Source organism: Rhizoctonia solani, chromosome 10 (genome assembly GCF_016906535.1).
Source record: "Rhizoctonia solani chromosome 10, complete sequence".
Lineage (NCBI taxonomy): Eukaryota > Fungi > Basidiomycota > Agaricomycetes > Cantharellales > Ceratobasidiaceae > Rhizoctonia > Rhizoctonia solani.
This window is the reverse complement of record NC_057379.1, coordinates 1,177,768-1,193,742: the sequence shown is the minus strand read 5'-3', so window position 1 is coordinate 1,193,742 and position 15,975 is coordinate 1,177,768. Positions and strand designations below refer to the sequence as shown.

Genomic DNA, 15,975 nt, shown 5'->3' with positions numbered 1-15,975 from the left:
TTGGAATTGGACGATTTTTCTCTTATTTTTAGTATTTCTTTTGAATAGATTATCTTATCTTTTTTAGTCACGTGATCTCGGCGCTTATTATGCCGAGATGCCGCGCCAAGATGCTGTGCCAAGGGCGCTTAGGGGAAATCCACGCTTCTGCACAGCCTGCAGTACGCTTCTCTTTTCACATGTAGTCTTCCATTCACACACGCACAGACCACATGTAGTTAGTAGTTCTGTCTATATATACAGTAGGAAAATCACTTGGAAACCCCAAGTCAATTTTACCTTGTCTCTTACTCATTAGAGAAGGTAGCCAGCCAGCTAAGTAGCCGGCCCCCAGTAGTATCCAGCACTTACCCCTTATATTCACCTACCACACCTCCCAGGCCTAAGGCCCCCTTGCAATAGTACAGAAACAGTAGACCGCCTTAAGCAGTGTTAATACAGCCTTAGAGAGTTAGTTTACAGAAACCAGTGTAGTAGTACAGCCTCAAGCGCCCGCCCACTAGCGTGTACCCAACCTTACAGTTGGTGTACAACAGCTGCCCTAGATAACTGAGTTCAGCATACCTTTGACTTGTGTCTACTACTGCCAGAAGTTCTATGTCATTTGGCTTAGATTCCAGCTTATGAGTGGCATTTCAATTATCAGCTCATACAGCCTAACCCACTGCAATCTCTTATATTGCCAGTCCCAGGTATGGGAAGGTCATGGAAACTGTTTCACTGGGTACCAGCAATCACCTGAAATACCCCAAAGCATTTCCAGCCCACACAGTGCCTTGAGTTTGATGCAACTGCAATTTTGGGTTTCTTTTACTGACCCTGAGAAGGCAGTTCTGTTACACAGTCCCTGATGGGTAAAACAAGCTGATAATCTGTCCAACAATGGCCCATATAACTAAGAATGTGTGTCTAAAAAACCAGAACTTGTACTGAACTGCATAATAAGTTATGTGCAGATCTGTAAGATGCTCAACACAACTTGCAAAAGTTTTGCAGGTGGCATTACAGCAAAAGTGGGGTTGTGAGCTTAGTTCTTGATGGATTTGTGAGATTTTGTGCTAAAACATAGTGTTACAATGGCCACATGTGTCAGTATAATTTGGATGGGATTCACTGATTGGCTGCTCAGCAATGGAGATAAACTTCTGACCTCTGGTGACCTGCAATACTTTTGCTGCTCAGTGTAGCATGTAACCCACCTTACAGTGTGGTTACAACAAGCCCCCCAATGATTTCATGGTGACATCAGCTGTGATGTCATATGATGTCATTCAATGATGTCATACTCTACTGGCAGGTTATTTAATCCCTCACAATTGCTCTGGGTCTGCCTCAACCCTCTGCTCTCCTCTGCCTACCATGCCTAAAGCTTTGCCTCCCTCTGATGTCCAGAATGCTGTTGATAAGCTCCATAAAGGCCTTCACTTCTCAGAAATTCACTCCCAAACTGGTGTCAGTACTGGAATGATTAGCAGGATAAGGACAATGCACTGTCCTGAGCTCCCCAAGCAACCTGGTGGCTGCCCTTCTAAGCTCTCACCAACCAATATTCACCATGCCACCCACTTGTTGACTGGCCCTGCCCCCACAACCCCATGCTTAGTTGTTCAAGAGCTCTCTGGCACAAATGGGGTCCCTGTCTCAAGCCTTATTGTGCATTGGGCAGTGTGGAAAGCTGATGTGGTGCCTTTTGTCAAGCCCAAAAAGCCAGCTATGACAAAGGAACATATCAAGGCATGCTATGAATTTGCTATGGCACACCAGCACTGGACAATTGATGACTGGAAGAGGTTCCAATGGTCAGATGAGACCAAGATCAACAGATTTGAGTCAGATGGGCACTGATATGCCCATAAAAGGGTAGGCCAGGCATCTCAGCCCCACCAGATCATCAAAACCCATAAGCATGGAGGAGGCCATATCATCAATGGGCATGCATGGGGTGGAAAGGCCCTGGTCTTATGTGCAATATAGATGGGTCTCTCACCAAGGAACTCTATGTGGAGATCCTGGAAGATGAACTCAAGCAAACTCTGGAGTACTATGGGTTAGACATGGAGAAGGTCATATTTATGCAAGACAATGCAAGCTCCCACAAGGCCCATATTTTACAAGACTGGTTCCAAGGGAATGGCTTAGAGGTCTTTGAGTGGCCTGCTAACTCCCCAGACCTCAATCCAATTGAAAGCCTTTGGGATCAAATCAAGAGGGAACTTTATAGCTATGAAACCCCTGCAAGTGGGATGTTGGAATTATGGGAGAGGGTGCAGGAGATTTGAGACAAAGTTAGTGCTCAGAAGTGCCAGGATTTGATATAGAGTATGCCTAGGAGGGTCCAGGCTTCCATCACAGCCAAAGGTGGCCCAACCAAGTATTGATATTTGCTTGAGTTGTATATCCTGTAGTCCATTGTTCAAAACTGTTCACATAGACTGTTCCATTGTTTTGAATGTATCTTGATCAAATTGGATTCAAACTGAATAAGATAAATTGTGTTAGACAGAGAAGACACTACCAAACCTGCCAGATGAATTTCAAATTTATCATTTGACAAATGATTGAGTAACAACTGATACAGTACAAAAGTTCCAATCCTGTGAACAGTTTTGAACAGCGCTGTAGTTACATACAACCACAGGTGCCTGCTGCCTTGACACCAGTTACAGACATCCAGGACACTTAGCTCAACAACAAGAAAGACCCCTGTACTAGCACAAGGGAAATCAGGTGATTGGGATTGCCTTTTGCTGTCAATAATCAAACCAGCATTGTCCCCACCTAGTACCAAATTGCTATAAGGCAGAAGGTCTCTATTGTCTGCATACTGCCAGTCACCACACCCACCATTAGCAACCCTGGACAGCCAATCTACCCACTTGCAGAAGCACTGCCCTGTATCATGCCTGTCCACAGCAGCTGATCAGGGTAAGAACTGTCCAACACTAGGTCAGTTGAGGCAAGGGTTTAGCATACACATACAGTAAAGCACTCATAAGTCCTGACAAAGGCACCTACTAGCACCACCCCATCCACACCTTCCACCATTACCTCCTGCACCCCAACCTGTTCTTCCTCCCAGGCATCATCCCACACTGGCCAGTTGTACCCCACACACACCATGGCAACCTGTTCCTGGCCACCCTCTTGAGCCTGCTCCCCTATTGATCAGGGATAGCCAGAACCCCTCATTCTGCCAGCCTCCCCTGTCAAACTTGGCAAAGTCTCCCTTGAATGGGTTATCAGACTCCTCTGGGGACTCCAAGGACAAGTTGACTGCCTTGAGCAGGCCATCTTGGAACAAGCTGAAATTAGCCAAGAGGTTTGCACCAACATCAAGAACATCTTGCAAGCTGTTGATACTGTCAAGGATGGGCTTGCCCAAATCACCCAGGGTTCCCATACCCCTGAAGAACAAAAACCCCCCATGGTTGAGGAAACTCCCTGGGCTGCACCCAAAGCCAAGCTTCTTGGCAAGGCTAGCATCTCCCTTGGGGGCCCAGCCCCTATTTTCTCCACAGGGGCCTCCTGGTGCAACCACCTCACCTTATTCAACCCATATCCCTCCTCCTCCTTCCCTTTGGGACCAGCTCCAGCAGCCCCCCAAGGACCTCCACCAGCACCTATTGTCACCCCAGTGCCACCTCCAGCCCCCTCTACTGTAAAGGTAGATCACCCTGATGCCTTCAAAGGCAAAATTGGCTTAGAGGCCAAACAATGGCTAACATGCATGTTGGCCTGGGTACACCACAGTCAAAGGCAATACCCAATGGACCTGGAGGTCCTAAGTTTTCTCCTGATGAACATGACAGAGGCTGGGCCCATGTGGGCCCATCCCCACCTGGACCAACTAGGGTCCCATCAAGCACTCATCCAAACTGTAGATGAGTTCAAAACCAAGTTCCTGGCCGCCTTTGGCAACCCTGACACAACCAGAGCAGCAGAGCAGAAGATCACTTCCCTCACCCAAACTGGCACATGTGCCAAATATATCACCAAGTTCTGCATGCTGCAAATGGAGCTCAATTGGAACAGTGCCACACTCCACAGTCAATTTGCTTGTGGACTTCACTGGGAGGTCCAAAAACAAATTGACACAAGGGAGAGGCAACCATGTACCCTGAGGGAGCTGCAAGATGCTGCCCTCATCATTGACAATGCCCTCTGCAAGGAGTGTGCCAGCCACCTGCAACAGGGTAATAAGTCTGGCAAGCCTTCTTCTACCCCCACACAGGGGGCAAGTACTGGCCAACAGGCCACCAAAACCAGTCCCCTCTCCTCCAATCCCAACTATGTGTTGGAGGAAGAATGTAACTGCTGCTGTGCAGAAGGTCTTTTTGTCAAATGTGGCAAGGCAGGTCACAAGTTTGCTGAATGCAGGACCAGATGGAGAGCTACCCCTAAGGAGGATAAGGGGAAAGCTAAGGAAACTGCCAAGATTGGCAAAGACTTGGAGTACCAATTGGGAAAAGATTAAGGGTACCTGCTGCTGCACACAAGGACCCCAAGGACTCTGGCTTGTATTTGTGAATTTGTAGTATATCTATACATAGAAATAAACTGCTCTTCACAATTCCAATACAGCCAGAGAAACAAGTGGACACATTAGAAGTCCTGATTGACTCAGGCACCACATCATTGTTCCTTCACCCCCACACTGCAGAACCCCCCAAACTCCTGTTAATTGGTCTTCCTACCCCCTGCACTGTCACTATGCTTGATGGGTCAAGCCCCCAGGCTGGAAAGATTTGGAAGAAGGCCTAACTGACCTTCCTATTTGATGGCAAACAGATGATGGAAACATTCCTAATCTGTAATACTGGAGCACACACCACCATCCTAGGTATCAAATGGTTAGAAGCCCACAATCTCAAAATCAACTGGAACATGCACACACCTTCCTTTCCTCACTCTCCTCCAGATCATGTAGCCATTGTGGAAGAGGAAGAGGGGGATCCCAATCCCCTGGAAGGAGTACCCTCCCAATACCATCATTACACAAAGGTATTTGGTGAGGAAGAGTTCAACAAGCTCCCTCCACATTGTCACTATGACACAGGGATTGAACATACAGAAGAAGGCCCTTTAAACTCCCCTTTGTACAGTATGACCAACACTGAGTCTGCCACACTGAAAGACTGGCTTAGGGATGAGCTCAAAGCAGGGAAAATCTGTCCAAGTAAATCTCCCATCAGTTCCCCTGTCATGTTTGTCCCCAAGAAGTATGGTTCCTGCCAATTGGTAGTTGATTACCAACACCTCAACAACTGGACTAAGAAAAACATCTACCCATTACCCCATCCCAATGATCTCATGGCCCAACTATGCAGCACTAAGGTTTTTACCAAACTGGACCTATGATAGGATTACACCAATGTCCAAGTTAAGGAAGGCAACAAATGGAAGACAGCCTTTTGCACTAAATATGGCTTATACAAATCCCTGGTCATGACTTTTGGCTTTACCAATGCCCCAGCTGCCTTCCAACACTTCATGAACAAGCTGTTCAAAGATCTATTGGATGTTTGCATCATCATCTACTTAGATGACATCTTGATATACTCCAAGGACAACACATCCCATCCCCAACATGTTCATGAAGTCTTGAAATGTCTGATGGAAAACCAGCTGTTTTGTAAAGCCTCCAAGTGCACATTTCACATAACATTGGTTGAACACCTGGGGATCATTGTATTGGATAAAGGGTTTAGCCTGGATAAATTATAGATCCAGGCTGTCCAGGAATGGCCCATGCCAACCAAGGTGAAGGAAGTACAGTCCTTCCTAGGGTTTGCAAACTTCCTTTGGGGGTTTGTTGCCTACTTCAGCCACATTGCATGCCCACTCCATATCCTGGTCAAGAAGGATTCTGTTATGGAATGACTAATTTAGACATATGCGCCCCTAATTTCCAATAGTGAATAGTGCAAACTGGGGTAATCATACTTGCTCTATCCAAATGTGGCCATGAGCATTACTATATTTGGGAACTGGCGGTGCTATAAGGCCTTTTATACTTTATTTCCTCATTGCGCTTGCATATATACACGTCTAATTATGTGAATGGGTTATACTGTTATTTCTATGATTTATAGTATTTTTTTGTATTATACATTTATATGTAGGAACAGTACTTACAGACCATAGAACAAGTGCAAGTAAGCATGCAAGCGCAGGTGCTTAGTAATTGCAAATAAGCGCCAAAGGTTGGTGGGGCGCGCCAACACTGATATCTTGGCGGGATATAGGCATATTACTATGCAGACAAATACCAATAGGTTGGAGGCTCCAGCATCTCAGTTCCCAAAAAGGAATTGTCTGATTCTGTTGTATGCCAACTGTAAGGTTGGGTACACGCTAGTGGGCAGGCGCTTGTGGCTGTACTACTACATTTGCTTATGTAATCTAACTGACTAAGGCTAACTACTGAACTAACTAGGTTGCTTAAGGCAACAACTTAACTAACTACTGCTGGTGCAAAGGGGCCAGAGGCCTGGAGGTGTGGTAGGTAAGATAAGAGGGTAAGTGACTTCTGACTACTGTGGGCCGGCTACTTAGCTGGTCTGGATACCTTCTCTAATGGGTAAGAGACAAGGTAAAATTGACTTGGTGTTCCCAAGCAATTTTCCTGCTGTATATATAGGCAAGGGTGCACTATCTACATGGTCTGTGCACATGAGAAAGGAAGGACATAGTGGAAGTAAGAAGTGTGCTGCAGGCTGCGCAGAAGCGTGAATTTCTCCTAAGCGCCCTTGGCACGGCATCTTGGCGCGGCATCTCGGCATATTAAGCGCCGAGATCACGTGATTGAAAAAGTAAAGATAAAGAGTCCGTAAAAAATTCTAAAAATAATAGAAAAATTGTGCAAATCCAATGGTATATGTTAGGGGGTTGTAACAGATTCTGAGCCAAATTGATGGAGATACTAACCATTTAAGTTTCTAGCTTTTTCTATGAGATCCTACCTTGCCTCAAGGTTATTTTTAGCATTCACACTAATGTAATTTAGTCATGTATGCTCTAGAACATTCTATAAATAGTCTTGGGTCTATCCCACTAGGACTTATTGGGACTAATTGGTCTTTATGTATCAAATAGCTCAGACTGTACCTCTCATGTAACTTCCTCTTTTGTACATCATGTATATAGTTATTTGTTCTCCCTCTGGGGTATATAAAGCCCCTGAGGGAGACCCTATGAATAAATCCTCCTTTGAACCTTCTTTTCATCCCATTCTTACCCCTTGTGTGAACTTGAAGATCTATTAGATCTTCTTTACTTAGTTTAGAGTGTCTTATTTTGCTTTCTTAGCCTCTTAAGCTCACTGAACTTAACCTGTAAGGTTTCTTGGCGCATATAGCCTCTAGCAAGGTCCCAACAGATACTGGGTAGCTAGGAAAGGCTCTAGGGCAACCCTGAACCTATTGAGTAAGTCAGTTGGGAGAATTTAAGGCCTTGAGAGCGGCATATACACTTTAATTAAGTGCAATCTCTGTCAAATAAATTGATATTAACTCTAGATAAATTACAGTAAGTAAATAAGACTCAGTACTAACTTTCATACTATAGATATCAGCATAACCAACCACCTGCATCTACAGTAATTGCTTGATTACTTGTTAAGTGTAGGGATCACCCTGATTACTAACCTAATTTACCCTTATATAGCTAGACTATTGCCTTTTATATCCATATATAATTGATCTATTAATCACTTTATTGTATTATGTACTTTATTACATAGTCTCTAAAACCCTACTCTATAACAGATTCCCCTTGGAAATGGACAGAAAAGGAACAAAGTGCATTTCAGGCCCTAAAGGATTCTATCACTAATGCCCCTGTCCTTGCCCATGCCAATCCTACTAAGCCATACTTTTTGGAGACCAATGCCTCCAGTGCTGCCCTAGGGTCTATACTAAGCCAACAACAGGAAGATGGCTGTCTCCACCCACTTGGCTTCCTATCCAAATCATTCAAAGGGGCTGAACAGAACTATGATACACACAATAAGGAATTACTGGCTATCCTAAGGTCCTTTGAATACTGGTGCATCTTCTTGGAAGGGACCCTGCACCCTGTTACCATGTTTACAGACCTTTGCAACCTGGAGTACTGGAAGGAGTCTAGAACCTGTAATTGTAGACATGCCAGATGGCACCTATTGCTGGCCAGCTACAACTTCCAGATAGTATACTGCCCAGGAAAACAATCTGGTAAACCAGATGCCCTGCCCAGATGCTCCAACCATGCAGATATTTCACTGGCTGATCAGACCATGCTCCCCAATCCTGTCTTTGCCAACATTGCCCTGATAACCCCCAAAAGGGAACTACAACACCAGATAGAAGCCAGCCTGGACCAAGACAAATCCTTAGAGGAAATCCTGACATTCCTCCAAAATGAATCTAAGGCACCCCCTTCTATCAAACAGGCATTTAAGGATTACAAGGTGGAAGCTGGCCTGCTGTTTTACCAGGGTTGTATTGTGGTACCAGACATTGGTACCCTCTGCACAGATTTATTATGCATCTTCCATGACAGTCCCCTGGCAGGACACCCTGGATAGCAACACACTCTTGAGTTAATCTCCTGCAGCTACTACTGGCCAGGGATCTGTGCTGACACCTACTGGCATGTAGACTCCTGTGAGATCTGTCAGCACATTAGAAAGCCAAAATACACCTCCAGTCCCTGCAACCACTTGAACTACCCACAAGGCCTTGGCAACACATTTTGTATGATATGATTGTAGATCTTCCAAAGGACAGACATAGCAACTCTATATTAGTCATTGTGGATAGCTTCACCAAGTATGTTATCCTGGTGGAATGTTCCAAGAAGCTAAAAGTTCCAGAACTTGTGGATCTGTTCTTATGTCATGTATGGAAGAAGTATGGCATGCCCAAAAAGACAGTGTCAGACTGCAGAATGGTCTTTAACAACAAATTCCTAAAGGCACTGTACCAACACCTAGGAATAGACTCACACTTCATGTTGGCTTATCACCTACAAAGCAACAGGCAAACAGAGCATGTCAACCCATCAGTTGAACACTCCCTAAGAGCCTACTCTGGAGTCAACCAAGAAGATTGGGTAAAATGGCTCCCAATGGCAGAATTTGCCTACAACAACACACAACACAGTAGCACCAGCAAATCTCCCTTCAAAGCACTATATGACTGGGAGGCTACCTTAACCCCAAGCAACATCCCCACCAGTGTACCAGAAGCAGACAACTTAACTGCACAAATGGAAGCACAATGGCAGGAAGTAGAAGCAGCACTCCAGCAATCCAAGACATGCATGACCACCAGAGAATATGGAATGCCAATTGAGATTGAAATTGGAGACAAAGCTTGGCTTGACACCAAAAACATCAAGCTCATAACCTTGAGCCCAAAGCTTACAGAGCAATGCCTGGGCCCATTCAAGGTTACTGAAAAAATCTCCAATTGTGCCTACTGGTCAGAACTACTGTTGTCAATGAGAATTCACTATATGTTCTATGTTGGAATGCTCTCAAAGGTGAAACAGGACAAGAACTGCACCTTTGAAAATTGTCCTCCCCCTGTTACCATTGATGGAGAGGAAGAGTATGAGGTTGAAGGGATCACAGATGCCAAGAAATGCAATGGAGAGTGGTATTTCAGGGTTAAGTGGAAAGGGATACAGATCAGAAGAAACATGTGGGAACCCCAAGAACACCTAAAAAACACCAAAAAAATTCAAAAAAGTACAAAAAAGAAATGAAGGAAAAGGGCCTTGGCAGCACTAAGGCCCTTAGAGGGGGGGCAGTGTTGTGGACACAATTGACACCACGGAATTTATTCCAATTTTCTCGAAATTAAACAAACTCAAACAAAGGACATTCTCAATCATGTGACTTTGGCGCTTAAATCATATGCTAAGCACCTTGCCACATCCCCATCCTTGCTAAGTCAGCATCATAGCCACCTCCACCTTGATGATGTCATTATGACATGTCAGTGACACATATGCACAAGTAAGGCTGCAGCAGGAGCAGGGTTCTTATTGGTTGTGATATTGGATATCTTGTATTTGTAATTAGCATTACCTTGTAATATATAAGGAGGCTGTCACAACTCAGCTTGGACCTATGTTACAAGTGTAGTTTAAAGTCTGTGGCCCTATCACCAATGGACTATGAGAACAGGGTAGAGGGGTGACAAGGGCCCAAGGGTAATGATATAGGGGTAGAGGGCAACAAGGGCCTGGGTTGTGATGCTTAAGTAATATGCACTATAGCCAACTAAGGGCTTGCATAAAGGGATAGGTGAATACTGAGGTGAATTGCCAAAGAGGTCAAGTCTTGCTGTTTAGCAGCAACTTGACCCTGCTTATATACATGTAGAAAGCCACATCAAACACAACAAGAACAAAACATGAGTCATTTACAATTTTACATTGTATATCAAATATGTCACATGATCTTGATGACCCATAAATATATGCCAAAAAAGGAAACTGTCTCAGAAAAAAGATAGAAAATAGTAAAAAATCATGTCATGCCAATGAAGGTCATGACAGAGGCCAACCAACCATGGTAACACCAAGGTCAATTACCTCTTGTTGCATCCCTCATTGTACACAGGGCCTTACAGCCTGGGTTTTTACTAAGTCATTAAGTAGTTACATTCCCTACCCTGCCTTAAACAGTTTCTCCATTGTACTTGGTAGTTTGTCAATGCCTTACAGTCCCTTAATGCTGTAGTATAGTTGGCCATTGCTGTAGTTAGGTTCCATGTTGCCTTAAGCAACTTACTCATTGTACACCACAGCCACAAGTGCCAACCTCCTTGGTGTCCTACCAGATGTCTAGGACAATATGTATCTACAGTGTGGAAGTGCCTAAGGCCAGTGGGGGACTATACTACTTAACAGTGAAGCTCTGTAAGGGGCAAGTGACTACTGGTTAGTGAAGAGGACTTAAGGTCCTATACTACTGACTGAACTTTCTGATACCTGCCTGATGAGTAGACAAGGTAAAACTGACTCAGTGTCTCCAAGCAATTTCCCTGCTGTATATATACACATATGTTGGCTATTTACCAATTGATAAGGTGTGGGAGAAGAAGTTCTAAAGATAGTAAGAAGCATACTTGTGGACTGTGCAGAAGTGTAGATGTTATCTAGGCATCCTTGGCATGGCATCTTGGTAGGTCTTGGTGCAGCATCTTGGTGTGATAAGCACCACAACCATGTGATCAAAAAACAAAAGAGAATGAGTCCATAAAAAGATTAAAAATATCAGAAAAATTAGGCAAACCTAGTGGTAATACTGGTGAGAGTGTAACATCAATGCAGAGATATCATACCTTTGGGACTGTTTACTCCAAGGATCAAATACTTAACCTTGGGACATCCAAGGACCCACACAGGTAAATACTGCCTTGGGGCAAACATTGCCTTGGGACAAATATTAGGAGCTGTTAGTGTTTACCATGTACCAAAGTATCAGCTCTCCTAAGTGTTTCAGTTGCCACATGTACCTCCTGTACCCCCTCTTGATATCAATCATGTACACAGGTGTGCAAATGAAATGCAACATGTGACTGCATTTCATGAATGTGAATGCAACACAAGAACAATGAGGATTTACATATGGATGTATTAGTACAAGATGTAGATATAACTAATTAGAGCATATGTACAAAATATGGTGGTGATCCAATGAGGCTACATGAAGGTATGCCTTGAGGTATGCTGCTGGGTGTTGCAATTGATTTGCAAATCCAAACCAACTATCCCCAGCTCTTGTAGTTTTTGCCAATTTCAACCATTTCTTGGCCAATTTCAATCAGACAAAAAATGCAAAGGTACTCCCATACACTAAAGAAGCTTATATGCAGGCTTACAGTGCATATGAATGAGTTTCTGGTGCTCTATGGCTACCCAGTAAACATTAACTCTTCTCCCCTCTCCCCCTGGATCACTCTAGATGTGCAAACTATTGGGAGTCAAGAGTCAGTAATTAAGTACATAGTACTATTTAGAGTATATTATTGCACTTTTTTGATGCATGGCTCAGGGAAAGGCAGAGATATTCATGACATTCATTGAAACTGAATGACCACCCCAAAAGTGAGAGGCCTGTAATAGCAGTAAAAATGCAAAAGAGAGCAAGCGATGGTAGCCAGAGCATCAACAGAGTGATATAGATATGCCATGCCAAAGCTGAGACCAAGCCCATAAAAACTGATGGTGTGAGAGACCATGCAATGGAAAACTCTCATGAATGGTTGGAATTTCATAGTGAAATTGAGCATATTTGGGTGGTTTTCCATTGCATGGTCTCTCACACCATCAGTTTTTATGGGCTTGGTCTCAGCTTTGGCATGGCATATCTATATCACTCTGTTGATGCTCTGGCTACAATCGCTTGCTCTCTTTTGCATTTTTACTGCTATTACAGGCCTCTCACTTTTGGGGTGGTCATTCAGTTTCAATGAATGTCATGAATATCTCTGCCTTTCCCTGAGCCATGCATCAAAAAAGTGCAATAATATACTCTAAATAGTACTATGTACTTAATTACTGACTCTTGACTCCCAATAGTTTGCACATCTAGAGTGATCCAGGGGGAGAGGGGGAGAAGAGTTAATGTTTACTGGGTAGCCATAGAGCACCAGAAACTCATTCATATGCACTGTAAGCCTGCATATAAGCTTCTTTAGTGTATGGGAGTACCTTTGCATTTTTTGTCTGATTGAAATTGGCCAAGAAATGGTTGAAATTGGCAAAAACTACAAGAGCTGGGGATAGTTGGTTTGGATTTGCAAATCAATTGCAACACCCAGCAGCATACCTCAAGGCATACCTTCATGTAGCCTCATTGGATCACCACCATATTTTGTACATATGCTCTAATTAGTTATATCTACATCTTGTACTAATACATCCATATGTAAATCCTCATTGTTCTTGTGTTGCATTCACATTCATGAAATGCAGTCACATGTTGCATTTCATTTGCACACCTGTATATATACTTGTTTGTGCACCTTCTCAGGGTATAAAACAACCCTGTGAAGACACTTCTAATGCATCCATTTATCCATTTATCCACTCTTATATATTGACATATACACACAAGCCTTTAACAGCTTATTTGTGCATTTACTTTAGTGATTGACTCACTGTAAATAGCATAGGAGGTTATTTGGCGCACTAAGACCATAGGCCAGTCCCAACAGACACTGGGTAACCTATTAGTGTATGTCCTGGACATGGTCACATGACCAGTACAAGTGGTTGCATGCTGGCCCAAGCCCAAATTTGGGGGGTAGCAGGTGTAATCATGGGTTGTCAGCAGAGGAATAATAGGGCTCTATGGCTTAGTGGTCAAGCTGGTTCAATTCCAGCTAGTTCTATTTTCCTCTGTTTATGACAGTGTACTTACTGCAACCCTGTGCCCCTTGACTGTCACAGTTGTTGAGTTCAACATTGAGTATAGTGCAACAATACTGTAAGGATTGCTGTGATTGAGTGATAGTGTTTCAATCCACCATACCTCCCATATTGTAGATAGCTTTATCTATAATATCTCATAAATCCTAGATATATTTTAGGTAAACCCCATAAGTCTTAAGTCTTACTTAAGCATCTATAAGTCCTATACTTATTAGGCAAATCCTATAAATCCTGTACATTAGTCAGGTAACCCTCTTACTTAAGGTACTATCCCAGAGACCTTAAGTATACATACCCTTAGTCACTTAGGCTTAAGTAACATTAGTCTAAGGTACTATACACAACCAACACCTGCACTTGATAGTTGATAGAGTATTTGTTAGGAGTTGTTTATTCCTGATAAGCCTGGCATATATTGTGCATATATTGTGTGCATATATTCTGATTCTTAATACTAGTTGTTAGTTATTCTCATATACATTTAGTATATAGTAATCCTTTCTTACTCCTGTACTTACACAACTCTTAACAGGAAGCATGCAGGATGTCTGCAAATACAATAGACTTTCAGCAAAAAGACCTTTTACTACCAAACAAGTCAACTTACTCCTTCTTCTTGGGAGTCCAGATTCAACCTGCTTTTTAGAGCCCTGGTGTCCTAGATGCCTGTAAGGACATCAGGGAGGTGGGCGCTTGCAGCTGGATGTAACTATGTAAGAACCACTTAAGGCAGTGGGCAATCTACCTACAACAACAACCAGCTATACTACAATGACCAAGGCTGTAAGGGCAATGGCAAACTATGTATGTACAACAAGGAGGCCACTTAAGGCGGTGAAGACTAGTGAGTACTTAGTGGTTGCTGGGCAGTAAGGCCCTTGTACAGTGTAGGATGCAACAAGAGGTAATCAACCTGGGTGTTACCATGGTTGGTTGGCCTCCTTATATATTACAGGGAGTGTCCTATTTACAAATATATATATGCAATTCTTAATCCAATGAGAACCCTGCTCCAACTGTGGCCTTACTCATGCATATGTGTTACTGACGTGTTATAGTGATGTCATCAGGTGGAGGTGGCTATGTGTGATGAGATAAGCATGGATGGGGACATGGCTTGGCGCTTATTGTATGATATAAGCGCCAAAGTCATGTGACTGAAAATATAATCCAATTGCCTTTGTTTAAAATTGAGAAAATGGGAATAAATTTCCTGGTAGAGGCAGCTCTTGACTCTGCATCACAGCAGATGCAATCTGGGACACATAGGGGGTGGCATCCAACAGCCCTGAAGATTGGGGAGGGAATGGTGCTGGCAGCTGAGCAATTAGACATGGTGATGACTATCCCACCTCCCACTGCTGTCTTCTTTATACCATGGGGCATAGAAACTAAGTCAGAGGAAAATGACTCACTCTACCAAACTTTTACAACAATAAAGTGGCACCATGCTGTAACTAAGCAACCATGAAATGTGTTGCTAAGCAAGTACTTCCAGAAGATATGCTGAGCCCCAAAAGTATTACAGGCCAGGACAAGTCAGTAGATCCCATCCAGATTTTACTGACACATTTGGCCATTGTAACATTATGTGTTAGCACAAATACTACAAATTCATCAAGAAACTGGGCTCATAGTCTACCTTTGCTGTAATGCAACCTGCAAAACCTTGCCAATTGTGTTAAGCATCTTACAAATCTGCACATAATGATGATGCAGCTCAGCATAAATTCTGTTATTTGCACACATTCTCAGTTATATGGGCCATTGCTGGGCAGTATATCTGTTTGTTCCACCAATTATAGACTGTGTTACAGAACTGTCTTCTCAGGACCAGCAAAAAATACTCAAAATTGCAGTTGCAATGGCTCAAGGCACTGTGTGGACTGAAAATGCTATGGGGTATTTCAGGTGGCTGCTGGTACCCATTGAAGCTGTGACCATGACCTTCACATGCCTGGGAGTGGAAATATGAGAGATTGTGGGTTAGGGTGTATGAGCTGAAATTGAAATGCCACTCATAAGCTGGAACCCAAACCAAATGACATAGAACTCTAGCAGTAGTAGACACAAGTCAAGGGTGTGCTGGAGCAACTATCTAGGGCAGCAGTGATGTATACAGAAAGATAGCATGCAGTAAACACAGAGATTGCAGCCAATGGGTGAGGTCTCAAATTGAATATGTCCTAACTCTGTGATTGTCAGTCAGGAAACAGCCAATTTTCTATTAAGGTCTGTATAAGAGCAGCCTTGTACTGTATGAGTTTCAACATCTCCCAATTCACAATCACAGAGTTAGGACATATTCAATTTGAGACCACAGAGTTAGGACATATTCAATTTGAGACCTCACCCATTGGCTGCAATCTCTGTGTTTACTGCATGCTATCTTTCTGTATACATCACTGCTGCCCTAGATAGTTGCTCCCAGCACACCCTTGACTTGTGTCTACTACTGCTAGAGTTCTATGTCATTTGGTTTGGGTTCCAGCTTATGAGTGGCATTTCAATTTTCAGCTCATACACCCTAACCCACTGCAATCT

General features: G+C 43.4%; 3 protein-coding genes across 3 annotated transcripts; all 3 read left to right on the top strand.

Moving 5' to 3' along the window:
* Positions 1-1,359: 1,359 nt before the first annotated feature.
* On the top strand, positions 1,360-4,474 carry RhiXN_08554 (Retrotransposon-derived protein PEG10; the record flags this gene model as incomplete). Its single annotated transcript, XM_043328370.1, has 4 exons — positions 1,360-1,799; positions 1,860-1,942; positions 1,975-2,264; positions 3,176-4,474. The coding sequence occupies 4 exons, from the start codon at positions 1,360-1,362 to the stop codon at positions 4,472-4,474; spliced, it is 2,112 nt and encodes a 703-aa protein (XP_043183755.1).
* A 317-nt stretch (positions 4,475-4,791) lies between these two features.
* On the top strand, positions 4,792-8,566 carry RhiXN_08553 (Retrotransposable element Tf2 protein; the record flags this gene model as incomplete). The annotated part of the gene is made up of 3 exons (XM_043328369.1): positions 4,792-5,334; positions 5,362-5,632; positions 7,767-8,566. 3 exons carry the CDS (start codon positions 4,792-4,794, stop codon positions 8,564-8,566), a joined length of 1,614 nt encoding a protein of 537 aa, XP_043183754.1.
* Positions 8,567-8,742: 176 nt separating this feature from the next.
* On the top strand, positions 8,743-9,750 carry RhiXN_08552 (Retrotransposable element Tf2 protein; the record flags this gene model as incomplete). The annotated part of the gene is made up of 1 exon (XM_043328368.1): positions 8,743-9,750. The coding sequence occupies one exon, from the start codon at positions 8,743-8,745 to the stop codon at positions 9,748-9,750; it is 1,008 nt and encodes a 335-aa protein (XP_043183753.1).
* Between the last annotated feature and the right edge of the window lie 6,225 nt (positions 9,751-15,975).